This window comes from Peromyscus eremicus, chromosome 3, assembly GCF_949786415.1.
Source record: "Peromyscus eremicus chromosome 3, PerEre_H2_v1, whole genome shotgun sequence".
Lineage (NCBI taxonomy): Eukaryota > Metazoa > Chordata > Mammalia > Rodentia > Cricetidae > Peromyscus > Peromyscus eremicus.
In genome coordinates this window covers 149,716,627-149,732,611 of record NC_081418.1, presented here as the reverse complement: position 1 = coordinate 149,732,611, position 15,985 = coordinate 149,716,627, and the positions used below count along the sequence as shown (strand labels likewise).

General features: G+C 38.7%; 1 protein-coding gene across 1 annotated transcript in view; it reads right to left on the bottom strand.

Annotated features, from left to right (window-relative positions):
- The window catches only part of LOC131906565 (solute carrier organic anion transporter family member 1B2-like), a 35,221-nt gene that overhangs the window by 7,531 nt on the left and 11,705 nt on the right, over window positions 1-15,985 (bottom strand). Inside the window, exons 7-11 of the mRNA XM_059257176.1 lie at window positions 11,820-12,062; window positions 7,622-7,786; window positions 6,254-6,449; window positions 4,882-5,053; window positions 3,289-3,470 (exon numbers count right to left, since the gene is read on the bottom strand). Coding sequence (XP_059113159.1) covers window positions 3,289-3,470; window positions 4,882-5,053; window positions 6,254-6,449; window positions 7,622-7,786; window positions 11,820-12,062 — 958 coding nt within the window. The remainder of the gene's footprint in view (window positions 1-3,288; window positions 3,471-4,881; window positions 5,054-6,253; window positions 6,450-7,621; window positions 7,787-11,819; window positions 12,063-15,985) is intronic.

The following is a 15,985-nucleotide window of genomic DNA, read 5'->3' as shown; positions in this document are numbered from 1 at the left end:
GGTTTTAAAAAACATATTCCAAAAATCTGGTTGCTCCCTCTCAATCCCAGGGATTATGGCAGCTAAAATAGGAAGATCTCTTGAACAGTAGGGTATATGACAAGCCAGGGCAACATAGTGAAACTCTGTCTCAAAAATAAAGGAATAAATGAATAAATGAAGTCAAGAGAGCTTCTACAACTAAACAGTTAAAAGATTAGACATAGTATAATAAAAATTTGAACATCATAGTTATGTGTTAGGATAGAAAGCAAGTACAGGTTGATGAAGGACAGTGGCCCAAAGTTAACTGAGCACTGCACCCAAGCAACAACAAACCATGCCTCCTATTCAAGGAGATAGGTTTTGCTTTTTATTGTGTTTTATTGATTCTGTAAGTGAGATGAAGGAAATCAGCAGGAAGGGGCACTTGGCTTGTTCACTGAAATGTCCTTCTCAAATGTCAGATTTGTCAAGAGAGACTTAGAGAAGGGAGAGATGTTAGTTCATTCCTGCTTGAGTCCTTGAACCTTAGTGTCGCTGGTCCCTAAAGGGTGGACTTGGCTTATATACTTGAAACACATGAGCTGAAATGATTTTATAATCCACGTGTATTTTCACTTCAGGAGGGTGCTTAGCTTGCAAGAGAATGGGGAGGACTTTGCTGATAGAATTAATGTTTGCTGGACATCCAACAACTTAATGGGAATGATATCTGTGTGACAGAATGATGTGCATGTACAGCAACACATTCTCCTACATTCATATGAATGATACCCACACATAGCCAAATGCTTGTGCTCCAGCTGCATGCACACTCACTGGTGTACTTACTTGTGTGAATATTGACACACACACATTACAGATTCAGCTATCTTTCATTAAGCATAATTCCTACCTCACTTCTCATATGGTGCACCTCAGTATTATGTGAACACCTCTGAATAATGTAATAGAAACCCAAGAATCTAGATTTTTTTTTATAAATTAATCAATTACTGAGCAATTTGTGCTTGAGAGAACAAATGAAATCTGAATTCATTCTCTGCTGTTCTCTTTCATGACAGACACCAGGACTCATTGTTTCAGGAGGTGACTTCCAAGTGAGATACAAGAACCCTAATTAGATAGGCAGCTCAGAAGGGTGATGCCAGTTTTACTATTTGTGAAAGATAAAGCTCTCTCCATTTCCTGGCCGATCCACATCATTAAATTTAAGTTTAAAAACTTCTGAAATAGCCTTTCTTGAGCATATGGGATTAATATTTTTATTCATCCTAAATCCATGAGTTTTGAGGAGACTTTGTGCAACTTAGTGTATCTTTAGTAAATAAGGAATGCTCTCCTTCTAGGTGGACTACATTATACATTAGGTGAGCTGATCCTGTGGAATAGCTCAATGTACTATGGGGTCAGAGTAGAATTTGAACAATGCAGGTTCTATTTAAATGTCTATCCTCATTTCAACAGGAATTAAAACCTCGTCTCTCCTTCCTCTTTGGGCTTTAGGGAATTTTAATAAACACATAGTTTAAAAGTATAAACAGATATTAACTCGGCACCATACTGAGATAAATACATTTTAAAAATCTACACACAAATTGCACATGTGTTTAATTTTAGGTGTGGCTGAGTGATGAACTTGGTCAAATGGAGCTTGTGTTACCTGCTCTCTTCCCAGCCCTCCCTTCTCACTTGTCCCACACTCTTCTCAACACTTCTTGCCAATCTACTACCTTTCCTCTCCTAATACTTTAGCTCTTTGCGTGTCAGGGTTTAAAACCTGAACCCACTTCCCTCCTAAAGACTTCATCTGGCCACTTTTTTAGATCATGGGATCAAACTACACTTTTTGTGAGATGTTATCTTTGAGATAATCACAGTTCCTGGCTTATCTTAAACTAGGTTCCTTTTTCCTCATCTCCATAGCAACACTTCCCTTATAGTGTTAGGGTCATTTTAGAATTATGTGCTTGTTTTAGTGGTAATTTGTTTCATGATGGTCTTTCTTTACTTTGGGATGTATGGCCACAAGAATTTATCTGTTAACTTACCTTCTGATATTCTTCAAGCACAATATTTTACCTAACTATTTGTCTAAAAAGAGAATGAATCAACTATTTCCACATATTTTTCTTTTGCCTATAGGCTATTATGGAAGAGTGGATCAAAAGTTATTCTATGGATGAATTAAAACTTTTGAAATACTATTTTTAAATTTTGAAATGATATGTTTTCATTTATTTATGTGTACCTATCTCTCTGTGGGTGTGTTTTGGTGCCCTCAGATCCCAGAAGATAGTGTCAGAGCCCAATGAGCTGGAGTTACAGGTGGTTGTGAGCTACTTGAGGTGGATGCTGAGACTTGAAATAAGGGCCTCTGAAAGAGCAGCAAGTGCTTTTTATTGATAAGCCATCTTTCCATCCTGGGAATGTTATTATTGACTGAAGTTTAAGTTTATCAGTTTTCCAAAAAGTTTTTCTTTTATTAAGATCACTAAACAATCCTCAAGACAGAATGGAACTGACCATAAAAGTTCTTGTAAAATCAAAGAGAGACTCTTGCAATTGAGAAAATTGCCAATAATCATATATATATATATATATATATATATATATATATATATATATATATATATATATTGGTTTTTCGAGACAGGGTTTCTCTGTGTAGTTTTGCGCCTTTCCTGGAACTCACTTGGTAGTCCAGGCTGGCCTCGAACTCACAGAGATCCGCCTGGCTCTGCCTCCCGAGTGCTGGGATTATAATTCTATATTTTAAGTGTTTCAGCAAGATGAGAGTTCATGGAACCTAGATTTACTAATGAAAGAAGCATACACAAAATTACTATTATAGTGTTGAACTAATAAAATAATCATGAGAATATGTGCTATTGGATAATTAAAATGGTTCAACATATGAGCTTATGTCCTAAATATAAGACAGTAGACATCAGCAAATATATTTATAGTCTAATATACATGACTAATATAGATGCCTTAACAATTCATACTCAGACTGGGAGGAAGCGCAGTCATTAAATCTCTTGCCTTATAAATGTAAGGATCTGAGTTTGGGTCCCCAGAACGTCTCTGCATTCCCATCTGTAATCGGAGAGGTGACCAGCAAGTTTTTGAAAGTCAGAGGCAGCTGACCTGACTTCCATGGTTGGAGTAGAAGGTACTTGACTGATGTCAAAGATAATTATCTGAGCTGTAAATGGGCACCCACACATGTGTCAGCTCTCACATGTGCACCCCACACAGAAATACTCAAACATGCACAAAAAAAAAACAAAGTATACTCACTTTATCAGAATCAAGATAAAAGAGGTGCTCCCCATTGCAACAGAGAAAGAATTAAAGACTTGAAAAGTTATATAAAAGTAGTAGTTGGTTTTGCACTTGTCTCTTGGGCATTCACCCAAATGGGCTGAATGATTGCTGTTCTGGAAACCAGAGTCTCTGATACAACTGCAGTCATAGAATACCTAAAAGACAGATTTGAAATGTTACAGAATGTGTTTGCAAAACATGAAAGTTCATTAAATATGTACCATTATATTTTTTAAAGTTTATTCCATTCTTAAAAAGTGTTTATAGTTTAAAAACTTCTACAAAAACACAGTTGTTTAATAACTGAAAGATAACATAATTCTCCTTTATTTCTGGACAAGAGCATTTAATTTGCTCCTAATAATTCATCTCCAGTGTCAAAGTTATAAAAGAATTGAAAGAAATAGTATTTGAAACTGTTCATAGTTTCCTCATTCAGACAAGTTCTTTTCCATAGTTGTCTTTCTCTGACCTTTATGTTCTATATTACATTCACTTACTCCACTTAAAATTTCTGCAGTGTGTCAGCCACATTCCTTGAGGAAAGGTTGCCCCAAGACTGTAGGCATTTGACAGCTTCAGTGGGACCAGATTCTGAAATGAGGGCCAGCTACACAAATGGGTTGAGCCACACAGGGTGTACGGGAATCAAGGGTCCTGACAAATGTGGCTGTGCATGCCAATAATTCCAGAACTTAAGAAGCTGAGGCAAGAGAATTCTGTGTGCAAGGGTGGCCTTGGCTACATACCAAGATCCTGTCTCAAAAACATTAAATCATAACTGGCTGTGTGTCCAATATTTGAATTAGGGAAAGGTAAAAGTAGATAACTGCCCAACCTTCTGAGATTCGGAATAGATGAGCAGTATGTGCAACACCATAAATGGTTTCCATGCTTGGGAGTCAGCAGTTGACTGAGGATAACTCATAGTTCATAGGGAAAGGGATGTTTTGAAGGAAAAGAAAGTGGCATGGTATGGAATGTATTAGACATGTGTGAAAGGGATACTAGATTATCTGGGTAGAAGTGCTAACTTTGGGGAATTCAGAACTGACAGGTGAGAATTGGACAGTCAGGTAAGCATGAAGTCAGCATTGTTTGTCAGAGAGCCAAAAGAGAAGGGAGCCCAGAATGAGATTCATAAAATTCTGTAGAACATTGTGTATTTTGTCTGTGTGCTGACTTAAGATTCCCCCTTAACATCTGAGGTTTAAGTAATTCTCACTGATGACAGTTAGATGTTTGAGTCAAAAAAAGTGCTTTCAGAAACCCCTTAGTATATCCAGGTTCCAAAAGGCAATGTTCTGACTCTTGAAAATGAAAAATTGAAAGTTGAATAATCTCATATTAGAATTCAAGGAACAGAAAAGTCTGATGGTATATGAAGCAGTATTTCACGTGGAGATTTGTTAATCTCCCAGCCTTTACAACTGTAGATCATATAGGAACCTATTTTTGTATCTTTTTCTCAGAGATCTTAGCTCTAGAAAGATCTGATATGTAACTGTGAAATCTATATTGCAGTTATGAGCAAGGAAAGGTAAAAAAATGAAAACAGATACTCACTGTATTATTAGGGTTCTTATCACCACTAGAATATTTGCATCCTGCCAGGCAAGGTGAAATGTAAGTCACTCCATTCTTCCCACAGATGGGTTCCCATTCATTTTTATCACAACTGCAGTCCGAATTGCAATATGAAAGTGGTATATCTATGTGAGAGTCCACTGAGTTCCTTCTGGAGATATATGATGAGAAACATGTCATAGAGAGACAGAGATGGAGTGAGAAGGACAGAGGGAAGGAAGGAAAGAGTAAAACAAATATAGAAGAAAAGGAAAAGGGGAGGAGGAAGAAGAGAAGAGTAGCAAGGGGGAAAATGTAGGGAATGAGGAAGCCTGTGCAGAGAAGAGGAAAATGAGGCTAGGGTACGGGAAGGGAATGGAGAGGAAGGAAAAGACTAGTGAGCCTGAAAACTCTTACCCAAGAAAGAACTGATGAGAAATCTGTGTGTGTTATCGGTGTGTGAGCCTACTTAAGCTGCTAGCTACAGTAGATGATAAGCTGCACAGGAGACTCCAGGCCCTGGCCTTAGGTCAGCTAAAGTGCCAGGATGACTTTTCTTTGTGTAATAACAGTGGGACAGCTAAGGTACAGTTACTCTTGGAGTATCCAGATGTCTAATTCCAATGGGACAGCAGCATTGCCAGTTCTTAGAGCATGGGAATCCAGTTCAGTGTGAGGAACTGGTCTCTTGTACAGGTATCTGCTAAAATGAACTCTAGATGAAGGTTGTACAGCCATGGCTGTGAAAGTTGCCTACATCTACACTCACAACCTAGCCAAAACACAGTGGGGAAGACCAAGAGATCTGGAGTCTAAAACTCTAAATTTGAGTCCATGAGAGACAGTAAGGTAATATCCAGGTGTTGCTGGCTGTATACACTATTTATCTGTTCAAGGGGGAAAAAGGTAGCCATGACACATTGTAAACACTCTAACAATGGCATAATCACCACGACCCAATTTTTCTTTAAAGCAGAAATAAAAACCGATTTTGTGAGATCTCAAAAAGTGATTGTTTGGGGAATTTATAAATTGTAATTCTTATTAACTTACTTATTAACTAAATTCTTACCAACTGTCTAACTAAAGTTTTTTTTTGTTTGTTTTGTTTTGTTTTGTTTTTTTTTGGTTTTTCGAGACAGGGTTTCTCTGTGTAGCTTTGCGCCTTTCCTGGAACTCACTTGGTAGTCCAGGCTGGCCTTGAACTCACAGAGATCCGCCTGCCTCTGCCTCCCGAGTGCTGGGATTAAAGGCGTGCGCCACCACCGCCCGGCTAAAGTTTATTAGAAACTATTTTCAGCCCTATTTTTTTCACACACAGTCTTCTAATCAATCAACACATCATTCTGTTTGTAAAATGATATATACAAACCCATCATAGGTCAAGGTTAGGCCAGCAAATGGTTTGTTTTCACAGATTAGAGCAAAATTTAATAGATGAAACACATAGGCTACTGAGGAGGTGAAAAATGCAAACTTGGCAATTCCAACCAGGGTCAATTTGAATTTTTTAACGATATATCCTCCTAAAAACATTCCAGTTGCCATAGCAGGTAGAGTTATAACTCCTGTAAATAAGAGGAAAATGTTATCATTACATAAGTAAGGTTTATCTGTTGTCTTTACATATGAAATACAGTGTCTACATAAACCCTTCATTTTTATTGCTTCTTAAGTAGACGTGAATGACCAGAATAAAGATGGAAGACCATGCCCTATGTAGAAAAATAAAAAATAATGTCTTCCTGCCAAAAAGAAGGGCCTCATTTCCCTGGTAACAGAACTCAGTTGATGCCTTTGAACATGTGAGTTTTGTGAGGGATACCCCAACCTAGAAATCAATAATGACGATGTAGTTAACCTTCAGCATCTAAAATCTTTTTTTAAAGACTGGAATTATTTCATTATTTATTTACGTATATGTATGTGTGTGTCTGCATGGGTGGGGTGGATGTGGGTGCAGCTGTGCAGGGGCAAGCTTCAGTAGTGCACCATGTGTCAGTTCCAAAGAGAACTCTAATTCCCCAAACTCCAAAAGGCAGTCTAAATATCCAGAAATGGACTTAATCTGGACTATAGGAGGGTTTCTGGTGATCAGATAAAAGCCAACATTCCTCAGAAACTTGTGAAGCTGATTCCCCTCTACCAAGAGGAGTCATTTCTCTTATCACTGGCAGAAGAGGGATATGGCTGGCTACATGTAATATCTACTAGCATACCAAAGCTCATACTGACCTTCAGGCTCCCCGGGTATCACAGCTACCTGCTATACATTTCAAAGTCCATGCTAGTCCTTGCCCTTTTCACCTCATCTCCTACCCTAAACTTCCACTGGCTCATAGTCTGTGCTCCCCAAGCTACTCATGCTCCTTATTTTTGATATGTTCTCACCCCTCCTCTGCTTCCTTCCTCCTCCTCCTCCTGCTCTCTCTCTCTCCCTCTCCCCCCTTCTCTCTCTGTCTCCCCCTCTCTATATTATGCCCCTGTTTCTCTCCCCATGTTTTCTCTATTCTTTATCCCCTGGCATTTTCACCTCTCCATAGACAGCCCTGGCCAGGTCCAGTCAGCTGGCCATATTCAATCTACTTCTTTCTCTCTGTGCTCTGGACTCTTCCAGATGCCTCTGGCTATTCTCTCCCATATCTACAACAAAAACCTTCCGCTTAACTATACCATGGAGCAATCATGTCATCAGTCTATACATCATCTATGAAGCAAACTAGGAAATAGTCTGCCTTACCTAACGCAAAGTTGGCCTCAGATGCTGACTTGCCAAACTGTTGCTCTATAAACTTGAAGACATAAGTAAAGGAGCCAATAAAGCTGCTGATTTGTAGCAATGTTAATACCACGAATATAACATACAGGTGGTTGGTAAGGATGCTTTTCAGAGACAGTAGAAAACCTTGAAATAACAAGAGTGAAACAAACATTGTAATACAACTTAAATATTCCTTACATCCTAATCTACTTATTTTATGTGTGAGTTAAAACTATAAATACATAGAACAGAAAGTTAGAGAGTGCTCTTAAATCTTGCTCTAAACAGATTTTTCAGTCTATTTCTTCATAATTTGCATATTTATATTATGTATTTGGTTAATTATTTTTCATCATAATTAATTTTTTGCCTCTTCTATTTTGTGATATGCTTTGTTCAATGGCTAAATGACAGTACATCACACTCTTAGACTTTCATAGCTATCAATCCACTTACCTGTTTATTCAACAAATATTTGGTTTTGAATTGGTTACTAGGAAATATTCTGAAATATGAATCTTGTATGTGATGGTTCCTATTCATCAGCATGTAATAATGTGATTTTTATGTCAATGAAGCAATTTGTTAAACAGAAATTTAAATAATCTGTGGCCACAGGAATAAAAACACTGATGTTCAAAAATTGTAAGCATGAATTTATGATGAGGATTCCAACACTTTGTTCCCTGGAGTGTAGCTTTTCCATAAGATACTGCTCCAGAAAATATGGTGGCATTTAAGCTACTGACCATAGGATAAAACAAAAAGGAGCAGAGGATAATAATTAGTCCCAGGCCACATTAAAACAGAAACACTAAGAAACTCACTTATGCCCTCTATGTGCTGCGATTTGAGCCATGTGCCACTACACCTGGTTGAAATTTTCTTGATATACTTTAAAGAAAAAAACATTTTGTAGTGTATTTATGAGTGTTTATGTATGAAAGGGCATTGGAGCCTCTAGAGCTAGAGTTATAGACAGTTATGAACCACAGTGAGGGTGCTGGGAACCTAACTTGGTTCCTCTGCAAGAGAAGTAAGTGCTTTTAGTCACTGATCTATCTGAGCAGCCCCCTGACATGCTCTTTTTAACATCTCTGCTAAGTTTCAAGACCTTGGGGCTGTAGAACCCTTGCCTAGCAAGCACAAAGATCTGAGTTAAATTCTAGTACCAGGAATAAAAACAAAACTATACCATGGTCTCTGGTTTCTAACTACTTACTCTTGAAAAATCAATAAAACTCTGTTCTCTAGTATTTCCCAATTTTCATAGTTTAAAAATGGTGTTAATTCTCATGTCATGGTCAGTATCAAGCTACTAATCTTGGTGAAAATTGAATGAACCTCTGTTATAAACCAATGTGCAGAATTGGCTCAAGCACAGAATTGTTCTTGGGTTGGACTGATGGAGAGGAGAAATTAATCAAATGTAGAAGTGAAAGAACTAGGAAGAGGAAGGTCTTGGGACAGATCTGAGAACTTGTTCTTGATTCCAAAGTCAACTTGAAAAGGTTTCCAAGTGGTTATGCTTTTGTCACAGTTACTTGTATTGTTGTTGTGACAAAATACCCCGAGAAAAGCAACTCAAGATAGAAAGGGTGTATTGTGGCTCTCAGTTTAAGGGTATACAACATCACCATGGGGAAGTCATGATGACAAGAGTTAAAGTAGCTCACCATACTGCATCCAAAGTCAGGAAGCAGAGGGATGAGTACTCAGCTTGCTTTTTCCTTTTTGTTCAGTTTAAAACCCCAGCCCATTGAATGGTGCTATCCACAGTTGGAATGGGATCTTCCTGTCTCAGTTAACCTAATCTCAACAGTCCCTCACAGACATGCACAGGGGCTTGTCTTCTGGGTGATTCTGGGTCCTGGTAAATTAGCAATCAACATAAGCCATCACAAAGTAAGTATTCCACTGATTTAGGGTTTTTTTTGGGGGGGGATGGTTTTGAGATAGGTCTTACCTTGGTCTCAAAGTTCAGGCTAACATTGAACTCATGATCACCAGAACCACTATAACTGGCTTTAATTTGTTTTTGTTTTTTTTTGATTTTGCTATTTTACCAATTCCTTCTGATTCCTCCAATTTTAAATTAAAATTTCAGATTAAATTTCAGAGAAATGGCTTTCATTACAGAATTTCCATCAATATGTTTTCATTATACTTTGTTCTCATTTGCTCTCCTCTCTTCTATCCTCCCTATGTCTTTCCCCTCTCTTTCCTCCAGTCTGAAAACTGTTGTCAAAGTCTTATTGTCTAGGTTACTTTTATCTACCTGTTTCTGAATCACCATTTTGACTATGGCTTCTCTGTTGCACTCCATTAACCCTCAGAAATTATATGTGAAAGGAAAAGAACCACCAAATAGGGAAGAATACTAGGTAAATTATAGATGCCAACTACTTTGACTACTGTGATGTTTTCAGTTCACTTTTGAATACTCTGGCAGATAAGTTTTCCAGTACAATTACCAGGAAAAAAATAATCTTACTTTAAATACCTAGAGAGAAACTTCTCTGAGATTTCTTCTCTTTGATCCAGGCATCTACATAAGAATAGGTGAGTTTAACCTGAGCATATTATTTAAAGGTGATTGTTATAGTTGTCTATATAATTCTCAGTACCAAGTAACTTTCTAGACTGAATCATAGATTCCTAGAGAAAGAAGCCAAATGTCTTGCCATAAAGGGTTGGTATCACTTGTGGAATTAATAAATTAATTAAATATTTTAACTCTTTAAACTCTCACTGGTGCTTTATATTAAATTTTGAAATAAAGATATTGTATATACAATTCAGTGGTAGAATACTTAACTAGTATGTGCAAAGCCCTGGAATTTGATCCCTAACACCAAAATAGACAGACAGATAAATAGATAGATAGATAGATAGATAGATAGACAGACAGATAGACAAAACATTTGAAAGAATATATACCTTCTTGTTTAAAAACATTTGAAAGAATTATATACCTTCTTGTGCATACCTTTAATCCCAGTACTTAGGAAGCAGAGGCAGGTGGATCTCTGAGAGTTGAAGCCCACTCCAATCTACAGAGAGAGTTCTAGGACAGCCAGGGCTGTTACACAGAGAAACCCTGTCTCAGAAAACAAAACAAACAAACAAACAGCAACAACAAAAAACAATGAACATAATTGTTTATGTGATTGTTTTCTTTTATTTATTTGATGTGTGTGTGTGGTATATGAGAGTGCATGTGCATACACACACATGCACACATGCACACACACTTGCACACAAATGGGCATGACTATTGTCTGCTCTGTGCTCATAGAGGCCAGAGAAGGACAATGAGTGAGCATCTTGCTCTATCACTTCCCACCTTATTCCTTTGAGGTCTCTCATTGAAGCTGGATCTAGGATAATGACTCAGGAGCCCAAGTAATCTTCTTGATTCTACCATGTCCCCACTATCATGGGCTTATAGGCTCACCCAGCTACACCTGTCTCTATATGTGGATTCTGGGGATTCTAGCTCAGGTCCTCATGCTTACACAGCAAAAGCTTCTGTGAACTGAGCCATATCCCTAACCTTCTTTTCTCCATGCTGAAAGCCACAAATAAAATCTATTCATTTTGTTCATAATTAGGAACATGATGATTTGAATAAGAATGACCTCTATAGGTTCATGTCTGAAAACTTGATTTACAGTTGGTGGAACTGTTTGGGAAGGATTGAGGGCATGGCCTTGTTGAAAGAATTGTATCACCAGGGGTGGCCTTGAGGTTTCCAAGGCCCATGCCATTCACAGCTCTCTCTCTCTCTCTCTCTCTCTCTCTCTCTCTCTCTCTCTCTCTCTCTGCCTCATGCTTGTGGATCAAGATATAAGTTCTTAGCTACTGTCCTAGAATCATGCCTGACTGCCCACTACCATGTTTCCTGCTATGATGGTCATGGACTCTATCCTCTGGAACCATGAGTCCCAAAATTAAATTCTTTCTTTTATAAGTTGCCTTGGTCATGGTGTCTATTCACAGCAATAGAAAAGTAATTAAGACAGGAAATATTAATTTTAATAGGAAATTTAGAATGAGTTAAGTAAAGTTTAGTGCCAAAGAAAGCTAGATAGATGATTTGGTCATATTGTTCTCAAGTATTCTTAGTTTTCAGTGGTATTAACATTTTCACATTGACTAATTGTGAAATCCTTACCGGTCATGTTGACAGGAGCTTTTTTCTCCTGGTTGGTCAAATTAGTCATGTGATTCTTTTCTTCACCTATTTTGAATACATTCAGAGATGCTGAATTTTTCCTTTCCTTCTGTGTTGTCATTGGAATTTGGGGTAGAAAAAAGAAGGGTATGGAAGAAATAATGGATAATAGTCCAGACACCATGAAACTGAGCCACCAGGCACCAACCCAACGAGCATCCTTAGGAGTTATTCGGATACTTCCTGGAATGAATTAGAACAGGCCAGTCAGAAATCATTCCAAAAGAAAATATTGATCATGACTGCTAGCATCCACAGACGAAGAAACCAAACTATATTTTTCAGTCCTAGAATGCAATCTTCCTCTTCTTCTTCTTTTTTTTTTTTTTTTTTTAAGTATTTTTTCATCTTAGAACTGTTAGGGTCTGAGAGAAGCGCCCAAGAAAGAGCAAGAGTCACATACACAATTAAGCATGAGCATTTATTGTTTCCAACAAGTTGGGGTGGCAAATAGTGACCTGGAGGGAGGTCACAAGCTCCTTTTAAGTGGAGTTAGCAGAATTCCAGGGAGGAGGAATTAATCTGGCTGATTGGTGGAGGAAAGATTAGTCTGGGAGCTGATTGGTGGGAGGCTGTAATGGCTAGTGGGTGGGGTCTAATGGTTAGGGGCTTGTTGACAGGAGGGTAGGAAAAGCTATCTTTAGATAGTAGAAGGCAGGGGAGGGGGCATATGCTGAGGCAGCAAAAGGGCCATTGAGATGCCTGCTGAGTCAGCAGAAGGCTGGGGGGCATCTGCCGCTTGGTTGCCCCTAAATTGTGGTTTTCCTGAGAATTGCTTGCTCAGCTCCAGCCTGCTCTAGTGAACTGAAACTAAAGCCTGGTGTGTCAGGGCTACTGGGGGGCCTGTCATGGCCCTGGTTTGGCCACCTGGTCCTCTCAGAACCGTCTTAGAATTTTTGTTGCCAGGAACCAGTCAATGTATTACAGCTTACTACCATACAGACTCAGCTGTAACATGCGAATTATAAACACTAAGTATTTAATCTCAAAGATAACTTGAAAACAAAGGCAGGGCATGAGTATTCATCATCATCTGAAAACAGTGGTTGGTACCATCTACTGAGGTCTGGATAGCACCAGAGAGAAGTTTAACATTGTTTCCAAGAAATGGGAAAGCTCCATTCTTCTATTTCTAGTTTTATCATATGCAGCCCTACTGAGAGCAAAAAAAGTGATGAGAATGAAAAACAGTGAAAAATCTGCACTTAAAAGGACCCCAAAAAGATGGACTAGAAACATAAGACATCCTTTGCCCATGTTACTTCGATTGTATTTTTTTTTTTTTTTGCAGTGTCAAGAGGGATGACAGGTTAATGCTAGCTATCAGCTGACACTCTTATAAATAATGAATGTCAGTCAGGTGATGTCTTTGAGTTTTATTACTGTGAAGAGACACCATGACCACTACAACTCTTATAAAGGAAAACATTTAATTGGTGCTGGCTAACAGTTTCAGAGATTTAGTCCATTATCATCATGGTATGAAGCATGGCAGCACTCAGGCAGACATGATGCTGGAGAAGGAGCAGAGAGTTCTACATCCTGATCAGCAGGCAGCAGGAAAAATGACTGTGAGACACTAGGCCTGGTTTTGAGCTTCTGAGACCTCAAGGCCTACTGAGGCATTTCCTCCAACAAAGCTAGACCTGCTCCAACAAGGCCACAACTCCTAACAGTGCCACTACTTATGGGCGTATGGGGGCCATCTACTTTCAAACCACCACAATTGATAATCATTAAATGCTGTGGGATGGTCTGTATGTCCAATGCTCTTATTGGTCAATAAATAAAGTACTGATTGGCCAGTGGCCAGGCAGGAAGTATAGGCAGGACTAACAGAGAGGAGAAAAGAGAGAACAGGAAGACAGGGGAGACACTGCCAGGCGCCGCCATGACAAGAAGCATGTGAACATGCCAGTAAGCTGTATAAATTTATGGAAATGGATTAATTTAAGCTATAAGAACAGTTAGCAAGAAGCCTGCCACGGCCATACAGTTTGTAAGCAATATGAGTCTCTGTGTTTACTTTGTTGGGTCTGAGTGGCTGTGGGACTGGCAGTAGACAGAGATTTGTCCTGACTGTGGGCCAGGCAGGAAAACTCTAGTTACAATTAAAAGATGAGGAAATTCCTAAAGACATACAACTTGCAAAAGCTGGATCATGAGTTGGTGGAAATCCTGAACATGCCTGTGGCTAGTGAGAACACTGGAGCAATGCTATAGGACATAGAGAAAAGCCCAGAGACCCATGGCTTCACTGGAGTTCTCTAGCTCTCAAAAAGACATAACTCTAGTCCTTCTCAAAATCTCTCTAAGTACTCATGAGGAGACACTCCCAGACTCACTCGACATGGCCAGCACCACACTGGCACTGACACCAAGAAGCAACAATACTCAGGATCACGCTAGCTGTGGTCTAATTTTCAATGTGAAGTTGTTGGATACAAAGTTATATCAAAAATCAGCTTTCTATACACCAAAGGACTGTCAGGAAACAAGATTATGAAAACAGTCTCACTTTTAGTGCATCAAGAGTTAACCATGGAAGCAAAAAAACATATAAGATGTATTTCACTCATTACTGAATAAAAGGAAATGCAGAAAGATCTGAACATTCATTTGTAGCCATCAAATTCCCAAGAATTCTAATACAACACAGATAATTATTTCTAACTATAGCCAAAAATTTTCCAACTATCACCAAAAAACTCTTGCCCAGCTCTGTATGAGTTTTGAAAACAAGGATTAAAACTTGGAAGTGAATGAGAAGAAGTGGTTTCATTAAGGGTTTATATTGAAGACAAGTGAGAGCTTGGACCTTCTCTTGGCCTATTATGATGTCAACTCTTATGTGGAAATAAATACTTTGAAGTCTTTAGAGTGCTGATGAGATAGGAAATAATATTTGTTTATACAGCAAGCACTTCTCTGTTTAGACAGATTCCCTCCTGTGGTGTCTAAAGAGATTATCATGCATTTGGTGGGCTCCGAGCCAGCAGGGAGCCAGTGAAGAGAGGCATCTCTGAAGAGGAACCATAGCCTGGATGAGACTCTCAGGACTACGCTAATGGAAAGTGGAACAGAGCTCTCCACTGGAGAGTAAGATTAAAGAGTCTTTTGAGCCAAATCTGGTGCCTGTGGTGTGATGCCTTGCACAGCCTTGGTGCAGTGGGAAGGGGCTTGGACCTGCCTAGGCTCAGTGTGCCAGACTGCTCACTCCCCATGGGAGACCTTGATTTGGGAGATGTGGGGATGTGGGGTGGCTTGGGAGAGAGGGCTGGGGGATGGGAGGAGGGAGGAGGTGGGATCTATGGGTGGTATGTAGAGTGAGTAGAAAATTTCTTAATAAAGAAAAATGAAAAAAAAAGACTCTTTTGAGAGTCTCACAAACAGTAGTCATGGTTACTTGAAAGAGTATCAATGAGAGAAGAGTGGGGAAGAAGAAAGAGAGTCAAATTATACAGATAAAAATGATCACAAAGAGCTATGTGTCCAGTTCTGGAGAGCCTGGCTGTTGTAATGAAGTCTGGTCTGAAATCACTATAGGTTCACAGGCATGGATCAGATTTGTTTAGAAGGATTATTCTGGACATTTGATGAATGAGAACGGCCAACACTGGAGTCAGGTCAATAGGAAGGAAGATTATGTGATGATTCAGTCAATAACATAATTAAGTTTAAGATATTCGTAAAGAGATAGACTATGAGAAACAACGTAAGATTTAAGAATGGGTTGTGAGCAAAGTATTTGCCAGGTTGAATTTTAGATGTTTATTTAAACATCTAAAAATAGAAAAAGTGAGCATTTTGTTAAAAAAAAATATTAGCTGATTCTGTCTCATGAGCCAGAGAAATCAGATTACAGCTGAGGAGTGGATGGGGGAAGAGAAGTGAGAAATCTTCCAAAATCAGATTTTTGTTTTTCAAAATACTTGGCTATGGAGAGAAAGTTAAACAGAAAACCAGCTAAAAGGTTGCTTGAGAACATAAAAACATCATATTTATAAAAAGACTGCATAGACAGGAGAATGCTTTATGATAAGAACAAAGTGGAGGTAGAGGGCTGAAGATAGCCAGGGAGCAATGTGGTGAAAGAGTGATGGAAC